Genomic DNA, 17,963 nt, shown 5'->3' on the forward strand with positions numbered 1-17,963 from the left:
CTCTCCTGGCATCTGGCAGAAGGTTCCGCAGTATCCTCTGCGTAACAGAAAGATTTAGCAACAGCTTCTTCCCTCCGGTCATCAGACTGCTGAATGCAATATAACTTCCATCAATGCACTATTTAAAACGTAATTTATTTGTTCTATTTATATTTATATTGCACTATTTTTTACTTATTTATATTTATATTTATACTTTTATATACATTCATTATATGCAATTCTTAAAAAATGTAATTATTCTGTTTGTATTAGATTGTACTATTTATAACTTATTAATATTTATATTTATACAATCACCCAATGCTTTGTTTTTCAAACGGTTGCCAAGCAACGCAATTTCGTTGTTTTTACTGCTGTGTTCTTCTGTGTAATGACAATAAAGAAAGTCTAAAAGACTAAAGTTGATTATTACTATTTTCATTCCAAAGTGTTGAAACTAAGTTGTGTTATTCTTTTTTCTTTTATTTTGGGAATATATAGTTTTCAGAAAAACGTGGGGAGGGAGTGGCAAGAGCAGGGAGGGAGAACATCAACGAACGGAGTAGTAAGTGGTCCACATGTGTCACCGTCCGTGAGCGTTTGTGTGCATCGTACGTGGCAAGTGAGTTATACGTGCTTCTAATGTACGATCTCCGTGTGATTGAAACGTTATTGTACAGAGGCCGTACTTACATGTGCGATGAACGTGAGTTTCTTCGCTCGATGTGTGTGTGTGTGTGTGTGTGTGTGTGTGTGTGTGGGGGGGGGATGTCACAGTAATATACATATCAATGGCAACAATGAGCATGTGCATTTCTGATGCTCTTAAAATGTCTGTGTATATTCTGTTTGTTTTGAAAGGCGGGAAAATTGGCAAGTTAATAGATGTGCTGATGGGAGGGGATTCTGACAGGTGTGGTGAGATTGTTGTTTCCTAAAGAACCTGGACTGATCGCCAAAGAAGAGCCGGTGAAGTAGATGTTTTTCATTCATTCTTTTGTGCTGCGATTGTGCGCTGGAAGATGTAACTTCACAGCGAGTCGACAGGCGTCTCTGCCACCTCGACATAACTGGGATTAAGTTGGATGTAATGGAACTCGATCGTTGGTCGCTGCCTCAGCTGGGATTTATTTTGGGACTTTTTTATTGCGATCGATCGCGGGTGTTCGTTTTTGTGTATAATTATTTCTATGTTGCGGAGCGCTTTTAGTTTATCGTTTATTTAACAGTACTGTGGTAAAGACTCTGGTTGAGTTTACGGTAACTTTAGTTCATTAAAATCTGTCACGCTGAAAGTGACCAGAGATCTGATCCGTGAAGATGTGAGTGTGACGTTGTCTCCAGGAGTCAGGAGTATGAAGTCATGAACGTGTGCTTTAGTCCCACATACCCGTTAAATACTGTGTACTCATACTATTGAGTTGCATTGAAGTAACTTTATATTCATAGTCGTAATCCAGAAGGTACAAAAGAGTAGTTTAAGACTTGTAGTCGTAAAAAAACCATACAACCTATAACAATATTTAAGTGCAATACTGCAAACACTGCAATTAATTCTCTCCCTCTCTGTCTCTCTTTCCTTCTTCCTCTCATGTGTATAGATACACTGTATAGTTTTCTCTGCATATTTAAATAACTACTAGATGTTCTCATGTTGCTCCTGTTGTCTCTCACCTCTGATGCTTCTGTTCACCTTTGAAGTCAATTATTCTTCCCATAGACACGTCACTCTTCAGAGACACACAGCTGGGAGCAGGTCCAGGTCCAGGTCCAGGTCCAGGTCCAGCAGATTTAAGTAGCTTTGATCTGAACACACAAAAGTTGCAGTAAGAAAATGATTCCAGTACTTGAAAGTGTTACAACTTCCACTGATCAGATTTACCTTCCAACAGGGAGGATGAGCTCCATGCACCGTAACTTTGGTTGTTTTGTTTGGATGTTTTAAATCTTAACACATTGTTGCAAAATTATGAGAAGTTTGCTCGGCCTACTTGCCCTTAAGTACCTTTTCCTTGTGTTGCCCTTTTGTTTCTGTGAGCCAGTATTTAAGTTGATTATTACTATTATTATTATTATTTTTCAAAAGTGTTGAAACTAAGATCTGTTATTCCCTTTTCTTCGCTGCCTCAGCTGGGATTTATTTTGGGACTTTTTTATTGCGATCGATCGCGGGTGTTCATTTTTTGTGTAGAATTATTCCTATGTTGCAGAGCGCTTTGGTTTATCGTTTATTTAACAGTACTGTGGCAAAGACTCTTTTATTTTCCCACTAATGCATTTTGTTGGTTGAGTTTGCGGTAACTTTAGTTCATTCAAATCTGTCACGCTGAAAGTGACAGCGAGTCTGCACCAGAGATCTGATCCGTGAAGATGTGAGTGTGACGTTGTCTCCAGGAGTCAGGAGTATGAAGTCATGAACGTGTGCTTTAGTCCCACATACCCGTTAAATACTGTGTACTCATACTATTGAGTTGCATTGAAGTAACTTCATATTCATAGTCGTAATCCAGAAGGTACACATGAGTAGTTTAAGACTTGTAGTCGTACAAAACCATACAACCAATAGCAATATTTAGGTGCAATACTGCAAACACTGGAATTAATTCTCTCCCTCTCTGTCTCTCTTTCCTTCTTCCTCTCATGTGTATAGATATACTGTATAGTTTTCTTTGCATATTGAAATAACTACTAGATGTTCTCATGTTGCTCCTGTTGTCTCTCACCTCTGATGCTTCTGTTCACCTTTGAAGTCAATTATTCTTCCCATAGACACGTCACTCTTCAGAGACACACAGCTGGGAGCAGGTCCAGGTCCAGGTCCAGGTCCAGGTTCAGGTTCAGCAGATGTAAGTAGCTTTGATCTGAACACACAAAAGTTGCAGTAAGAAAATGTTTCCAGTATTTGAAGGTGTGACAAGATTTACAACCTCCACTGATCAGATTTACCTTCCAACAGGGAGGATGAGCTCCATGCACCGTAACTTTGGTTGTTTTGTTTGGATGTTTTAAATCTTAACACATTGTTGCAAAATTATGAGATGTTTGCTCGGCCTACTTGCCCTTAAGTACCTTTTCCTTGTGTTGCCCTTTTGTTTCTGTGAGCCAGTATTTAAGTTGATTATTATTATTATTATTATTATTTTTCAAAAGTGTTGAAACCAAGATCTGTTATTCCCTTTTCTTCGCTGCCTCAGCTGGGATTTATTTTGGGACTTTTTTATTGCGATCGATCGCGGGTGTTCATTTTTTGTGTAGAATTATTCCTACGTTGCGAAGCGCTTTTGGTTTATCTTTTATTTAACAGTACTGTGATAAAGACACTTAAACACTTTTATTTTCCCACTAATGCATTTTGTTGGTTGAGTTTACGGTAACTTGGTGGTTTTGTTTGGATGGTTTAAATTTGAACAAATTGTTGCAAAATTATGAGATTTTTGCTCGGCCTACTTGCCCTTGAGTGCCTTTTCCTTGTGTTGCCCTTTTGTTTCTGTGAGCCAGTGAGCGGAGAAGATCATCGAGACACCACATGGGACATTTTTATTGCGATCGATCGCGGGTGTTGTTTTTTGTGTAGAATTATTTCTACGTTGCGGATCGCTTTTGGTTTATCGTTTATTTAACAGTACTGTGGTAAAGACTCTTTTATTTTCCCACTAATGCATTTTGTTGGTTGAATTTACGGTAACTTTAGTTCATTAAAATCTGTCACGGTGAAAGTGACAGCGAGTCTGCACCAGAGATCTGATCCGTGAAGATGTGAGTGTGACGTTGTCTCCAGGAGTCAGGAGTATGAAGTCATGAACGTGTGCTTTAGTCCCACATACCCGTTAAATACTGTGTGTACTCTTACTATTGAGTTGCACTGAAGTAACTTCATATTCATAGTCCTAATCCAGAAGGTACAAATATGTAGTTTAAGACTTGTAGTCGTAAAAAACCATACAACCAATAGCAATATTTAGGTGCAATACTGCAAACACTGCAATTAATTCTCTTTCTCTCTGTCTCTCTTTCCTTCTTCCTCTCATGTGTAAAGATATACTGTATAGTTTTCTCTGCATATTTAAATAACTACTAGATGTTCTCATGTTGCTCCTGTTGTCTCTCACCTCTGATGCTTCTGTTCACCTTTGAAGTTAATATATCTTCCCATAGACGCGTCACTCTTCAGAGACACACAGCTGGGAGCAGGTCCAGGTCCAGGTCCAGGTCCAGGTTCAGCAGATGTATGTAGCTTTGATCTGAACACACAAAAGTTGCAGTAAGAAAATGTTTCCAGTACTTATTAATATTTATATTTATACAATCACCCAATGCTTTGTTTTTCAAACGGTTGCCAAGCAACGCAATTTCGTTGTTTTTACTGCTGTGTTCTTCTGTGTAATGACAATAAAGAAAGTCTAGAAGTCCTAAGTTGATTATTACTATTTTTATTCCAAAGTGTTGAAACTAAGCGTGTTATTATTCATTTTTTCTTTTGGGAATAGATAGTTTTCAGAAAAACGTGGGGAGGGAGTGGCAAGAGCAGGGAGGGAGAACATCAACGAACGGAGTAGTAAGTGGTCCACATGTGTCACCGTCCGTGAGCGTTTGCGTGCATCGTACGTGGCAAGTGAGTTATACGTGCTTCTAATGTACGATCTCCGTGTGACTGAAACGTTATTGTACAGAGGCCGTACTTACATGTGCGATGAACGTGAGTTTCTTCGCTCGATGTGTGTGTGTGTGTGTGTGTGTGTGTGGGGGGGGGGGATGTCACAATAATATACATATCAATGGCGGGAAAATTGGCAAGTTAATAGATGTGCTGATGGGAGGGGATTCTGACAGGTGTGGTGAGATTGTTGTTTCCCTCTCCGTCTCTCTTTCCTTCTTCCTCTCATGTATAAACTGTAGGTGTATAGATATACTGTATAGTTTTCTCTGCATATTTAAATAACTACTAGATGTTCTCATGTTGCTCCTGTTGTCTCTCACCTCTGATGCTTCTGTTCACCTTTGAAGTCAATTATTCTTCCCATAGACCAGTCACTCTTCAGAGACACACAGCTGGGAGCAGGTCCAGGTCCAGGTCCAGGTCCAGGTCCAGGTCCAGCAGATGTATGTAGCTTTGATCTGAACACACACAAGTTGAAGTGAGAAAATGATTCCAGTATTTGAAGGTCTGACAGAAGAATTGATCTTCTCACCTCTGAGCTCTGGTCTGACTGTCATGGTCTTCACCCAGAAGTTTTTTAGAGGGAGGATCTTCCTCCTCTGTGTCCACACCTGCACACAAACACAACAGCATCATGGATCTAATGCTTCTGGTCAACAAGTCAACTTGGGTCCATCACGTTGAAGCAGCAGCAGAACAAAGTCATGAGAGATGAAAGAAGACGTGGACAGAAGACTGTCTCTCACATGTGATGTCAACATTCTACATGAGAAGGAGGTGTGACCACATAGATGGTTGTGTCTAAACTCTGAGGAGTCATGTTTATCAATCAGCCTTATCATCATGAACAGGAAGTGATGTAGTATCAGGAGCTATGAGGAGCCATCATGAAGAATTACTGGTTACATTTGAATTCAACTTCCTGTTTGATTCTGCTTTGAAAATAAAAGTTTGTTGCAAATATAAAAAAATGTTTGTGTCACTTGTTGAAACATTTATTAAATCTACACATTATCACAATAAAGATTCATTTATTCACCTGACGACCACACTCTTGATTCATTCATTCACCTCATGACCAAACTCTTGATTCATTTATTCACCTCATGACCAAACTGTCGATTCATTCATTCACCTCACGACCAAACTCTTCATTCATTCATTCACCTCACGACCAAACTCTTCATTCATTTAGTCTCCTCACGATTAAAATCTTGATTCATTTATTCACCTCATGACCAAACTGTTGATTCATTCATTCACCTCATGACCAAACTGTTGATTCATTCATTCACCTCACGACCACACTCTTCATTCATTTATTCACCTCACGACCACACTCTTCATTCATTCATTCACCTCAAGACCACACTCTTCATTCATCCATTCACTCTTGCTGGGCAGACATGATAGATTGTAGACGGTGAGAAAGTCACTGACCTGTGAGCAGCTCTCTGCTCTGAAGACTTGTGTCCATGTTTGTAGATGAAACTTCCAGGTGAGCTCAGCTCCTTCTGATCCAGACTCAGGGAAACACTGATCGACGAAAACGCCCGTGAGTGAGGGGGTGTGTCCTGTCAGAGACCAACAGTGCAACATTGTTTGTTGATTCACACGGTTACAATATGAAAACAAAACATTTACCACGAGGGTCAAGACGTCTCTGTTTTATACTTTTTTGTCAAAATGTTCAAGTAGAGGAAAGAATCCAGGAGTGGTCACGAGACAAGTACAAAAGCGAAATAGTCGACGTCATTAAAATAGATAAAACACACTTCTACTCTTACACTCAATGTGACTCTTATATGGAGGTTCACAGCAACTAAACTCTCCTCTGAACCACATCCTTCAAGAACAGGCACCAGAGTAAAGTTAGTCAAATGGTGGATATTGGACATATATTCAATGCACCAGATCGGAGTCTCTCACTTGAAGCACTTCTACTTCAGTACGTGTCAGTTAGGGACCGTCAACAAATTCAATGTCATTTTTGTAATATCATTTTTCAATTGCTTCCTAGAAATGTGACCTATTGATGTCAGATCAACTTTAAATCTTAGGGGGACACATGATACATAAAGAGGACTGACTTATATTACAGCAAGATTAATAAGTTGTATTCATTTATATTAGTAATGTTTTCAATATTTCCTCAATAACTTTAAGGCAATGTTTTCTGTGATTAGGGCTTGGACTCACTAGTCATTAGACTTGTGGATCGGCACACACCCATGCTGGGGCCGGTTTCATATTAAAGTAAAATTCATGTTACTTTGGATTAGAAGTTCTCAGCTGTACTTCAGATCGTTCCTACAAACTGAGGAAAACAAAACAAATCCTCACATGATGCCAGCAAGTATTGATTCAAAGACGAGATCTGCGACAAAGTCACGAGAAAAGCCGAGTTCCACGGAGTCTGTTGTAAATTTCAACAACGACCATGTAGCACGGCCATCTTAGGAGCCAGTTGTTGAGACTTGCTGTCAATAATACACGCAGGACTGACCAGAGGCGTTTATCTGAACATTCATACTAAAAAATATGAAAGAAATCTTCTATCATGATATGGATGATCTTATATCACCATTAGATTTACCACGATATAGATTTTCAGAGAATAATATACAAATATTGTCCAACATACACAGAAACTGCAACATTTTTCTCTCCCTGTGTTTGAAACCATGTTGTCATGGTTAATGTCAGTAGTGGATGCAAATACTAGTACATTATTAGGTACTTCAATACGATTTCTTAACTGTGTTTAAAGAAAAACACCCAGTACTTTTTAGTTCACAACTTTATTAAATAACAATAACAATCAATTTTATTATGTTTCTTTCTTTATCGTTACAACATTTATTCCTTTATCTGTTGTTCACCGTTTTATGTGACGTGTGCAGATACAGTATATTTATCTTTATGAGATGTATTTATTTATCTGTTATTTTATTTTTGTTTGTTTTAGTGAAGATACATTTTTTAATTTCTTATAATAATAGTTATTTTTTCATCTGCTGTTCATTGTTTTGTTTCTTTTAGTTTGCTATGTGCAGTTATATTTTATTCTAGATCTTTATAATATTTATTCGTTCTTCAATGTTTTATTTGTTCGTTTGTGTTCTGCTGACATGTTGACGGTCAATCTGGAGAGTTAGGTTTTCAATAACTTCTGAAACAGACGCGGTTCTACCCTGAAAACAGAAAGAGAACATGTATTGTTAAATGAAAGAATATACATTTAACAACAATAAAACCCAGCGTGGTTGTGAGGAAAAGTTTTCTTCCTGCGTTTCCTTTGGAATGTCAGTGTTATAATCACAAATGTCCATTTCTTCTTCATCCTCCATCATAGGTGAAAACAACTCTGTTTCATTGAGGAGGAAAAAAAGCACAATTGACATACTTGGTGTTTTCAAATTAACAATACTTTGAAACTGTGATTTAAGAAGTAACAATACCTGTAACTTGTAGTTTTCCTAACATTCTCTGTTGTTCCTCCTCCCCCGGTTTGCAAGATGGAAAGTATGTCATTTGACATGCGAGTCATTCAGAGGCAGTAGGTGCAGTTTTTGACCACAAACATTGTAACAGAGACACATTAGTTGAGTCCGTAAATCAACGTATGCATGTCCATCAAATATAATGTTACTATCCTGGTGTACAATAGCTCATGCTTTACACAGAAACTCTCATTTCAAATGGTTTAATTGAGGCAAACATTTTTAAAAGGTGACACTTTTTTCCCGATTAAGGTGACATTTAAGACTGCACAGTATTATATGTTCAATACATGGTTCTCAGTGAAATTTAGACAAATGAATACATATTTTTCAAATGTAAAGCATGGAAGTATCTTGTATTTACCACTGTATAGAATTCTGCAACACTTCTGCTTGCGATGATGATCACATGTCAATGCTGACGAAGTCTCCACAGATGAGAACATCAGACAAAAATACAAATGTGTTGATACACTTCCTCACAGTAAAGAGAAAGACAAGCTTGCGTCTGGTTTATTTACAATCTCCGTCCTCTAACTGCTTTGTTATCGTTTTATCCTCGTCTCTGAGAAGCTTATGAACTCTCACCCAGCTGGGTGTAGTTCACTTCCTATAGAGGTGTGGATCCCCACCGCACTTCCTCCTTTTTAACTCGGCAGAGAAGCTCCTGACAGTGAAAAGATCACAGTGGAATGTAATGATGGCGAATAAATATTTACAATCTTATAACATCAGGTACAGCAGAACCTGACGTCAACGATACAAGACAAATCAACTACATTAAGGCTCAATAATATAAATAATAACAAAGTTTACAGGTTTTCTGTCTTTGATTCCTTTTCCTTTAAAAAAAATTAATCTTCGTCTCTTTTTCAAACATTATTAGAGACAAACAAACAAACCCATGACTTTGATTCAGTTCAATCATGGAACACAGATAAAGTTAGTTTAATCCCATCAAATATAACGACAAGTTAAAAGTGACGTGAACACGGAGAACAGAATAATAACAGATACAAATACACCGTAAATATCATGATTTATGACACTCGGAACATGACATTAGATGAAGTTCACTTACTTTGACTTTCGTTTTGTCCAAGAACCAGGATGTTCACTTCTGTGGATTAATGTTGTTGTTTTGTCGCTTTTGTTGTGAGTTCGTCGATCACCGAAGTTGTTCCGTGTTTTATTTGTTAGTTTTTGTTGTTAATACACTAAAAATACAGAGAGATTCTTCTTTAAACGTGTATCTGATGCGATCATATTACTAACTGCGTAGCAGTGAGCGACACAAGTTAGTGTTCATCACACAGCTCCTATTCCGGTTACTCGTTTTCAAAATAAAACGGTTTTACTTTGAAACCGGAAATTATGTCACGAACCAACCCGCATAGAAATTATCAGCGACATATGATGTAAAGACTGCGGTCAAGTGAGGCGCGCTCCAGCCGCAACTTAAAACAACTTGTCACACGCCATCACTGACACCATCACTGATAGATTCTCAAAAATACTCTGATATGGTGACATTAAAGTACATTTTCTCTCGATAGATTCCAGAGACACTTGATGAGACCAGAGTGTGTAGAACTGTGTGAGGCTGTTGGAAGAAAAGCTGTGGAAATATGAAATATTTATTTTCTGCTGATTGGTTATAATTTCCCGTTTATTATTTTTACTTTAGAAATATTGATTTATTGTCAAGTTTGGTTCAGTGTATTGATGTCACTGTTAATCAAGCACAATATATTTTACTTGATAAAAAAAAAAAAAAAACGTAATAGTTGACAAAGTTGATTTTTATAGGAATTAAAATATATTGTGCTTGAATAACAGTGACATCAATACACTGTACTCAATTGACAATAAATCAATGTTTCTACAGTAAAAATACATGAAACTTTGTTCACTTATATTTCAAAACCTGCTGAACATGAAAGTAAAGTCAGATCTTTGTCAACTATCAATGTGTATCTTTTAAATATAATAAAATATAACAAAATACACAGCTTTCTAAGCAAAAAAACACCATAAGTCAGTACTTAAATTATTTAAACAACCGTAATTTAAAACAAAATAATAAACGGGAAATTATAACCGATCAGCAGAAAATAAATATTTCATATTTCCACAGCTTTTCTTCCAACAGCCTCACACAGTTCTACACACTCTGGTCTCATCAAGTGTCTCTGGCTTCCTTGTCTTGATCATCTTTATCAACAGCAGCATCATCTACAGGCTACAAAAGATTAGTATTGGGAATTATATTAGTAAATCACTAACACGCCACTGTTGACAAACTATAAGGATGGCAGTTTTTGGAGTACGTTTTTTTCATCAGCCTCACCATAACAATAATGGAGCTAGTACAGAGATCCTCTCTGACCACAGCTGATTCATCTTCAATCTAGAAAAAAAAGGAGATATTAATAATGTTAATTATGCTAGTTGACAAATACAAGCACATCATCAGTACTATAATAAAAATAAACAGTTAAATATTAGTTAAATATGTACATACGATTATGTGAGGTTATAAGCAATATTATGCCAGAAACTTACACAAAACTAATCATATTTTTCGACAATACAACCCAAACCATCCGATGATGATCCCATGAAGGATGGGTCATGTATAAACGCATACATAACAACATTTATGATGCTTCTCATCACTTGCTGAAGTAGCGATAAATGCACTAAAGATGCTGAATTATAATTTCATTTGTACAAGTTTATTTGCCATTTCCCAGATAAGACCCTGATAATGACATGTTTGCATAGGCAGGTTGATAAAACCAGGGAACATCCAATCGGTGAGTGTCTAGAGATAAAACGTTATCCAAAGCTTAACTATGTTTGCTCATTTCCACCTGAAGTATCAACAAGTTCCAAATGTAACTTACCATCATGAGGTCGTTCGCTCTGTCATCTCAGAGTCAACACCATCTATGTCAGCAATACTGCTGTATGTCAACATCGGCGGACACTGGTCCCGAACGAAGTCCAAATAGGTCCATTATTTAGAAGCTTGAAGCTGCAAGTTGACTCAATTATTTCTTTTTTCTATCCCTGAGCTTTTTAGCACCACCTTTGCGTTTTCTATGCTCCATTTTCCCAGAATTAACTTGTTATCGATTGTATATCAAAGTTCTAGCTCCTCTACAGAAGCTTGATTGACAGGTGAGAAATGGGTGGGACTTACCGACCAAGACGAAATGTGATTGGCTGTCAGCATAAACAGTGAAACGCAGATCATAACACTGTTGGCCGATGCAAAAGCATTAAAAAAATTTAATAAATTCCGCCCGTCGGTCCACAGGGAAATCCCAGTCCGCCCCTGCTCGGAACATGACATTAGATGAAGTTCACTTACTTTGACTTTCGTTTTGTCCAAGAACCAGGATGTTCACTTCTGTGGATTAATGTTGTTGTTTTGTCGCTTTTGTTGTGAGTTCGTCGATCACCGAAGTTGTTCCGTGTTTTATTTGTTAGTTTTTGTTGTTAATGCAATAAAAATACACCGAGATTCTTCTTTAAACGTGTATCTGATGCGATCATATTACTAACTGCGTAGCAGTGAACAACACAAGTTAATGTTCATCACACAGTTCCCGTTCCGGTTACTCGTTTTCAAAATAAAACGGTTTTACTTTGAAACCGGAAACTATGTCACGAACCAACCCGCGCAGAAATGATCAGCGACATATGATGTAAAGACTCGGACAAAGACTAGTCTGGAGCGAATATCTGTCCAACATGTGACTCGTTTTGAACAGAACAGTGTTGAATTGAACAGGACTTAATGCAAGGAAGTGTGAAAGTGAAATATGTTCAAACAAGACAAGAAAACAAGAATAATACTAAGATATCATCAGATACATACTCTGGATACAGTACACAATACTTCTACTTACTTCTACTGCCACTCAAAAGGATGGAAACCAACAGATGGATGATGAATGTTGTTCTCAAAACACGAACGGATGTCACTGCAGCGACAGAGAAAGTGAAAGTACTTCTGAAATCTTCTTCTATAGCAGTTAAAGGTGCACCAGCACCACCTGCTGGTACAGAGTGTCATTTCTCTTTTACTTTACTAGTAGATATATAAATAAACTTATGATCATTGACCAGTTTCTATGATCTCTTGAATCATTTAGTCCTCCTAAGATAGTGAGTAAGTAAGTAATTTATATTTATAGAGCGCTTTTCCAGACCAGGGTCACAAAGCGCTTAAACAATCAAAACAAATATCAATAAAATATATACTTAAAAGGTCAAGATAACACCGAGAACAGCACAGGAGTTCCAGATACTGATGGTGAAGTACCAAATTGTAACAGTTCTAATTAGTTGTCTAATTAATATCATATAATCTGATGACACTGATTTATACATACATTTTTACAATCATTATTACATGATAGATTGTAGACGGTGAGAAAGTCACTGACCTGCGAGCAACCTGTTTTACACTTTTTTGTCAAAATGTTAAAGTAGAGGAAAGAATCCAGGAGTGGTCACGAGAGCCTCAACAGTTTTGTGGAGATCACCTGTTCAAAGTTCACTTTATCACACTTTATTATACACTCAGATTGTTTCATTTTTTTTCAACTTGCTTTTTATTGTAGATGCAAGTTTAAGATGAAGTTAGGATTGACATTCTTACAAAAAAAGTTTACCAGCTTTACATGCATCAGCTTTTCAAAATTAAATTAAATGGAAAAGACAAAAACAACTCAAAACAAAAATAAACTAAAACAAACAACAACAAAAAACAAGGCTTGTGTAAATAATGTTCAAACATTCATTTGATATTGTTATTGTCACAGTTCAAAATGTCTAGAGACCCAGGTGCGGAAGTAAAACAAAGTTCCAAGTAGGTAATTCAACAGGGTTTAATAAAACAGGCTGAAATCCAAAACGTAGCCCAGAACGGGTGTCGATAAACAAAAGTGTAACCACAAAAAGGGGGATCAGGATCACAGGAAAAACTCAGGACGCAGGCAGGGGCGCGGCTGGCCGATAACTAAAAGAAGAGGAACAAAAACTCACGTTACAACGGAGAGGTACGGACAACGTCGGAGACAGGGAAAAGTCCAAAACACGGTAAAACGTCCAGAGACAAGCGGGGAAGCCAAACCTCGATCAGGAGACGAAATACTCTGGCGGTTTCTTCCGGGACGAGAAGCTCCTTAAGACTGGGAAGAAACCGCCCACAAATCAGCCGCAGATCACGCGCACCTGCCTGCGCCTGTCACAGAACAAAAACAAAACAAAAGCATCACGTGGTCAAAACATGACAGTACCCCCCCTCTACATAGCGCCACCCGGCGCTATGTAGAGACCCATCTCTCTAAGTAGAGATGGGTCGAGGATTAGGGACCGGGAGATCCATGAGCGTTCCTCCGGACCATAACCCTCCCAGTCCACCAGGTATTCGTGCCCCCGACCTCTGCGTCGAATGTCCAGGATCTTTTTGACCCTATAAGCTGGGTGGTCATCAATGGCGAGCGGCGGTGGTGGACTGGAGGCGACCGGTTTCAGGAGCGAGACATGGAACGTAGGATGGACCTTAAGCGACGGGGGAAGCTTGAGACGCACGGCAGTGGGACTGATAATCCTCTCAATCACAAATGGACCTACGAACCTGGGGGCCAGCTTACGTGACTCCACTGGAAGGGGGAGGTCTCGGGTGGAAAGCCAGACCTTCTGGCCAGGTGAGTAATCCGGAGCTGGTACACGGTGCTTGTCAGCCAGACGTCGATTCCGGGTGGCGGTGCGGGACAAGGCAGCCCTGGTATGGTACCAGACTGACCGACAACGCCGTAGGTGGGCACGGACAGAGGGAACCGCCGCTTCCCTCTCCTGATGAACTTAACCATGTTGCTTCTTTGTTCAGCAACTTGTAAACAAAAGTCCTTAGCAACTCTCGATCAGCCTCCTTGGCGGCCTAACATGTCTTATAGGTCTTGACAGTCTTTCAGCAGAGGGCGACAGTCTGGCAAGTCTCACAGCAGATGGTGAGCAGTTGCTGTCAAATTACAGTCAGTGTGGTCAGTCGCACTGTTAGTTGACTGCAGATGCAGCCGTGTCCTGCTGAACCATCTCCTGAGCTGTAGTGTCCCTTTCAGTCAGCTGCAGTTGAAGATCGGTGCGGTTCCTTCTCAGCGACAATCCGCTCTCCGTCTGGATCCTGTAGGTGAGTGGGGAAACTTCCTCCTCCACTTGTCCTTGTTGTCTCATGTGTAGTCGGTGACCAATATGTAACTCTTACCATCACAGTCAAACAGGTCAGTGCCAACCTTGTAGTAGATAAGCAAAAGAGTCAACTAGAATAGACATCGGAAAACAAAACCGAAGAGGCCTGTGGGGAACTTGATGCATCATCAGCGGCTCAGCTTGTTGTTCTGGCCTGTAGATGCCACAAAGTTCACATGACGCTGTCGTCTGGCAGATATCTAAATTGATTCTCGGCCAGTGCATTACTTCTCTTCTCTTTTACACTTGACTTCTCTGGGGTGACATTCATGTATCTTTTGAAGCGTCTGTTTACGTAGTGAAGATAATATAACGTATTTGCTCCTTCAACACAATGTCATCCACTGTGAGTTCTGCCCTACAGTTCCAGTAGTCTTGTATTCTTACGTGGCAATCGATCTCGTTTTCAGTCCATCCTTTCTGTATTGTGCGATTGAGTTCTGTCATTGTTTCATCTGCATTAGTCTCTTTCCTTATTTGTTCAGTTCTGTCTGCAGTTACTGGGAAAGATGTCACAATCATGTCCACATATACCTGTATTTCTGCGTTGTCCTCACAGTCTGCAGTTTCCTCCTTATCATCTGCTCTACACAAGGTGTTGGCGGTGAACATGTATTGTCCTTGTGTGTATATCATGTGCATGTCATATTTCTGCAGCCTGATTAGCATGCACTTTATCTATAAAGGATTTGAGAGGTTTGGCCATTATAGACACTTAATGTTTATGGTCAGTTTCTACCTTGAAAGTCTGACCATCAACGTATTGATGGAAACGCTCACATGCATACAAACAGTTCTTTTTCAATTTGAGCGTAACTGGACGTGGCGCTTATCAATGCTCTGAATGCATTAGCGACAGGTAGCCACTCCTCGTCGTGTTGCTGCAGCCGCCGCGCTCCCAGGCTGTACTGTGGCGCGTCTGTCGAGATCCTGGTATTCTGCTCTGGGTCGTAGAACTTTAGCACAGGTTCCTGTGTGAGAGTCTCTTTCAGTTTCAGAAAACAGGGTTCCAAAGGACCAAATCCAATCATTCTTTTGTTCAAGAAGACTCCTGAGAGGCGCCGACAGCTGTGGGACAAACTTGGCGAGATAGGTGAGCGTACCTAAAAACTGTCTGACCTCATCTTTATTGTTCGGTCTTTCCAAATTGTTGATCGCTGATGTTTTTCTCTGGTCAGGCTTCATCCCTTCTTCACTGAGAACATCTCCCACAAAGGTAAGTGTTTTCACTTTAAACTCACATTTGTCTTTGTTAAGTTTCAGATTAACTTCTCTTGTCTTGTCTAGCACTTGTCTCAGTCTTTCGTCGTGTTTTTCTCGAGTAGCCCCCCAGACAATAATATCGTCCATCATCGTCTCTACTCCTGGAATGTGCTCAAAAATCATGTGAATAGTCTTATGGTATACTTCAGGCGCCGATAAGATATCATATGGCAGATGAAGAAACCTGAACCTGCATTTTGGCGTGTTGAATGTACACAGTCTCGAACTCTGCTTGTTGAGCGTCAGTTGCCAGAAACCTGACAAAGCATCTAGTTTACTGAACCATTTAGCGCCAGTGAATTGTGCCATGATTTCTACTCTGGTTGGTAACTTAAAGTGTTCTCTTTTGATTGCTCTGTTACAATCCCTAGGATCCAAACACATTCTCAAAGCACCTGTTTTCTTTTGCACAATAGCCAGCGAGCTGACCCATTCCCGTTCATCTATTTTCTTGATGACCTCTAATTTTTCCATGCGCATTAATTCCTCTTTTAGCTTTTTTCGTAGGGCAAAGGGGACTTTCCTGCAGGGATGCACAACAGGAGACACACTTTCATCCACACGTATCTTGTGTATTCCAGGTAGAAATCCGATTCCTTCGAAACAGTGTTAAAGAGTGAGTCTTGATCATTTGCAGTATCTGGTGATGTCACTACAAACACTCTTTGGACCCGATTGTGCTTTGTACGTGCACTCAGTCCTAGGATATGTTGTACACTCATAATGACGTCCAGTAGCTGTGCTCTTATCCGCCGACCTTTATGTTTGAACAACACGTCGCCGCACCCAAGTCAACCGTCCCACGCCGTTCAATGTCCCAAGACGTCACTAGGGTGACACAATAGGGGGGATATGAACGTCTGTTTTAGCCGCATCAGGTCACCCATCTGATATACAGAAAACTTCTCTACGTTGGATTCAGACGGACAGGGTAACATTTAACGCGTCGCCTAACTCTTTGTTGCCATGGCAACGTGACGTGTCAGTGTTGTCATTTGGCTACCGTAATTCTAAAACCATGAAGAGCACTTAAAACTGTTGACAGTGCAATTCTATCCCCGATTGTGCTTACCGACCTTGAACCAATTTGAGGTGGTACACGGCGCCCATAAATCGGTAAAAATGCTTCGTTTGTATTTTTGAAGCTCGGATTGTTCACGCATCGCGGAAGTTAAGAGGCTCTCGCGGAGTAATTCATGCTTAAAAGGTCCTGTAAAAGTGACTATATTGTTAATTTCTAGGTGTTAGAACTCAACAATGTTGATTTTTTTTTATGAATGAGTAAAATAAGTCTACATATGCTATTTCGCTTGATCCTATTTATAATTGGGTGCAATTTTGTATGAAAATAGACCCTTTCGTTAAGATTTTGTTTATGGACATATGTTTTCTTTTTATTTGGCTGCTATTATGAGCGTTTGTCAACATTAATCGCGATCCTGCATAGGTGACGTCACACACGTTAATAAACAGAGTTTAAAAACACACATTGACAAAGTCATGATCCAGTTCTTGGTTAAACGTGCAATTTATTTATCTTAAAGTATGCGCATTTAATCTGTATTTGAGCTTTATTTACGTCAGACGTAGAATAAGATCAAAACATGATTATAGCTGATTTCTATCAGGTCACGTCATTACTGTATCCCTCCGCCGTGCAAATTATTTCACCAGCTTTGGAAGTTCCCGAGCGATTACCGAACCGGTCACATGACGAGCCGATTCAAGCAGCGCTTCACGAGCCGGTCACGTGACGAGCCGGTTCAAGCAGCGCTGCTCGAACAAGTCACGTGACGGTCCGGTTCGCGAGGCCTCGAACGCTTCGATACACGCTTCATGAAAAATTTCCTGGATTACTCGACACACGCTTCGAAGCCTCGACACAGTCGTACACATCACTACTGAATAGCTTTTTAAATTATAATGCATCTCACACACGTATTTCATTTGTTATTTTAAAAGGAAGAAAATTAAATTATTAAATTATATTTAAATTCCAATAAAAAATGTGCTGTATTGGTAGGTCAAGGTAGGTGATTTATTTTATAAATATTCAGGATTTTGATGATAACATAAGATAACATATTTAACCTTTGTTATCAGGGAGTTTATTTTAACTGAAAAAATGAAAAGCATTTTAAATTCCAAGATAAAGACGTAAAACAGATGGCAAACATGAAGACATATTCTAAATTGCTTTCCTATGTGTATCCATTGATGAGTTGAATGTATGTCCTTTGTGTAATCAATTGTTAAACATTGATAATGTCATCTCTTGTTCAGATCTTAAA

General features: G+C 39.3%; 1 protein-coding gene and 1 long non-coding RNA gene across 26 annotated transcripts in view; both read right to left on the reverse strand.

Annotated features, from left to right (window-relative positions):
- The window catches only part of LOC148083146 (NACHT, LRR and PYD domains-containing protein 3-like), a 208,781-nt gene that overhangs the window by 160,287 nt on the left and 30,531 nt on the right, over positions 1–17,963 (reverse strand). For 13 of the 25 annotated variants that reach the window (XM_087786262.1, XM_087786265.1, XM_087786268.1 and 10 more), the window contains 4 exons: positions 4,960–5,097; positions 4,092–4,223; positions 2,706–2,843; positions 1,657–1,788 (listed from right to left, as the gene is read on the reverse strand). In XM_087786262.1, the coding sequence (XP_087642388.1) occupies positions 1,657–1,788; positions 2,706–2,843; positions 4,092–4,223; positions 4,960–5,097 (540 nt within the window). Of the gene's footprint in view, positions 1–1,656; positions 1,789–2,705; positions 2,844–4,091; positions 4,224–4,959; positions 5,098–5,171; positions 5,251–6,079; positions 6,214–8,730; positions 8,810–9,223; positions 9,878–10,492; positions 12,133–17,963 lie in introns of those variants that run through there. The other 12 variants (XM_087786273.1, XM_087786271.1, XM_087786274.1 and 9 more) reach the window with 12 other exon arrangements.
- Positions 8,609–9,238, reverse strand: LOC148083148 (uncharacterized). Its single transcript, XR_015710730.1, has 2 exons — positions 9,111–9,238; positions 8,609–8,785 (listed from the first exon to the last, which is right to left on the reverse strand). It is a non-coding gene; the product is annotated as an uncharacterized LOC148083148 (long non-coding RNA).

The sequence above is a fragment of the Callionymus lyra genome, chromosome 3, assembly GCF_982586985.1.
Source record: "Callionymus lyra chromosome 3, fCalLyr1.hap1.1, whole genome shotgun sequence".
In the NCBI taxonomy this organism is placed as follows: Eukaryota; Metazoa; Chordata; class Actinopteri; order Syngnathiformes; family Callionymidae; genus Callionymus; species Callionymus lyra.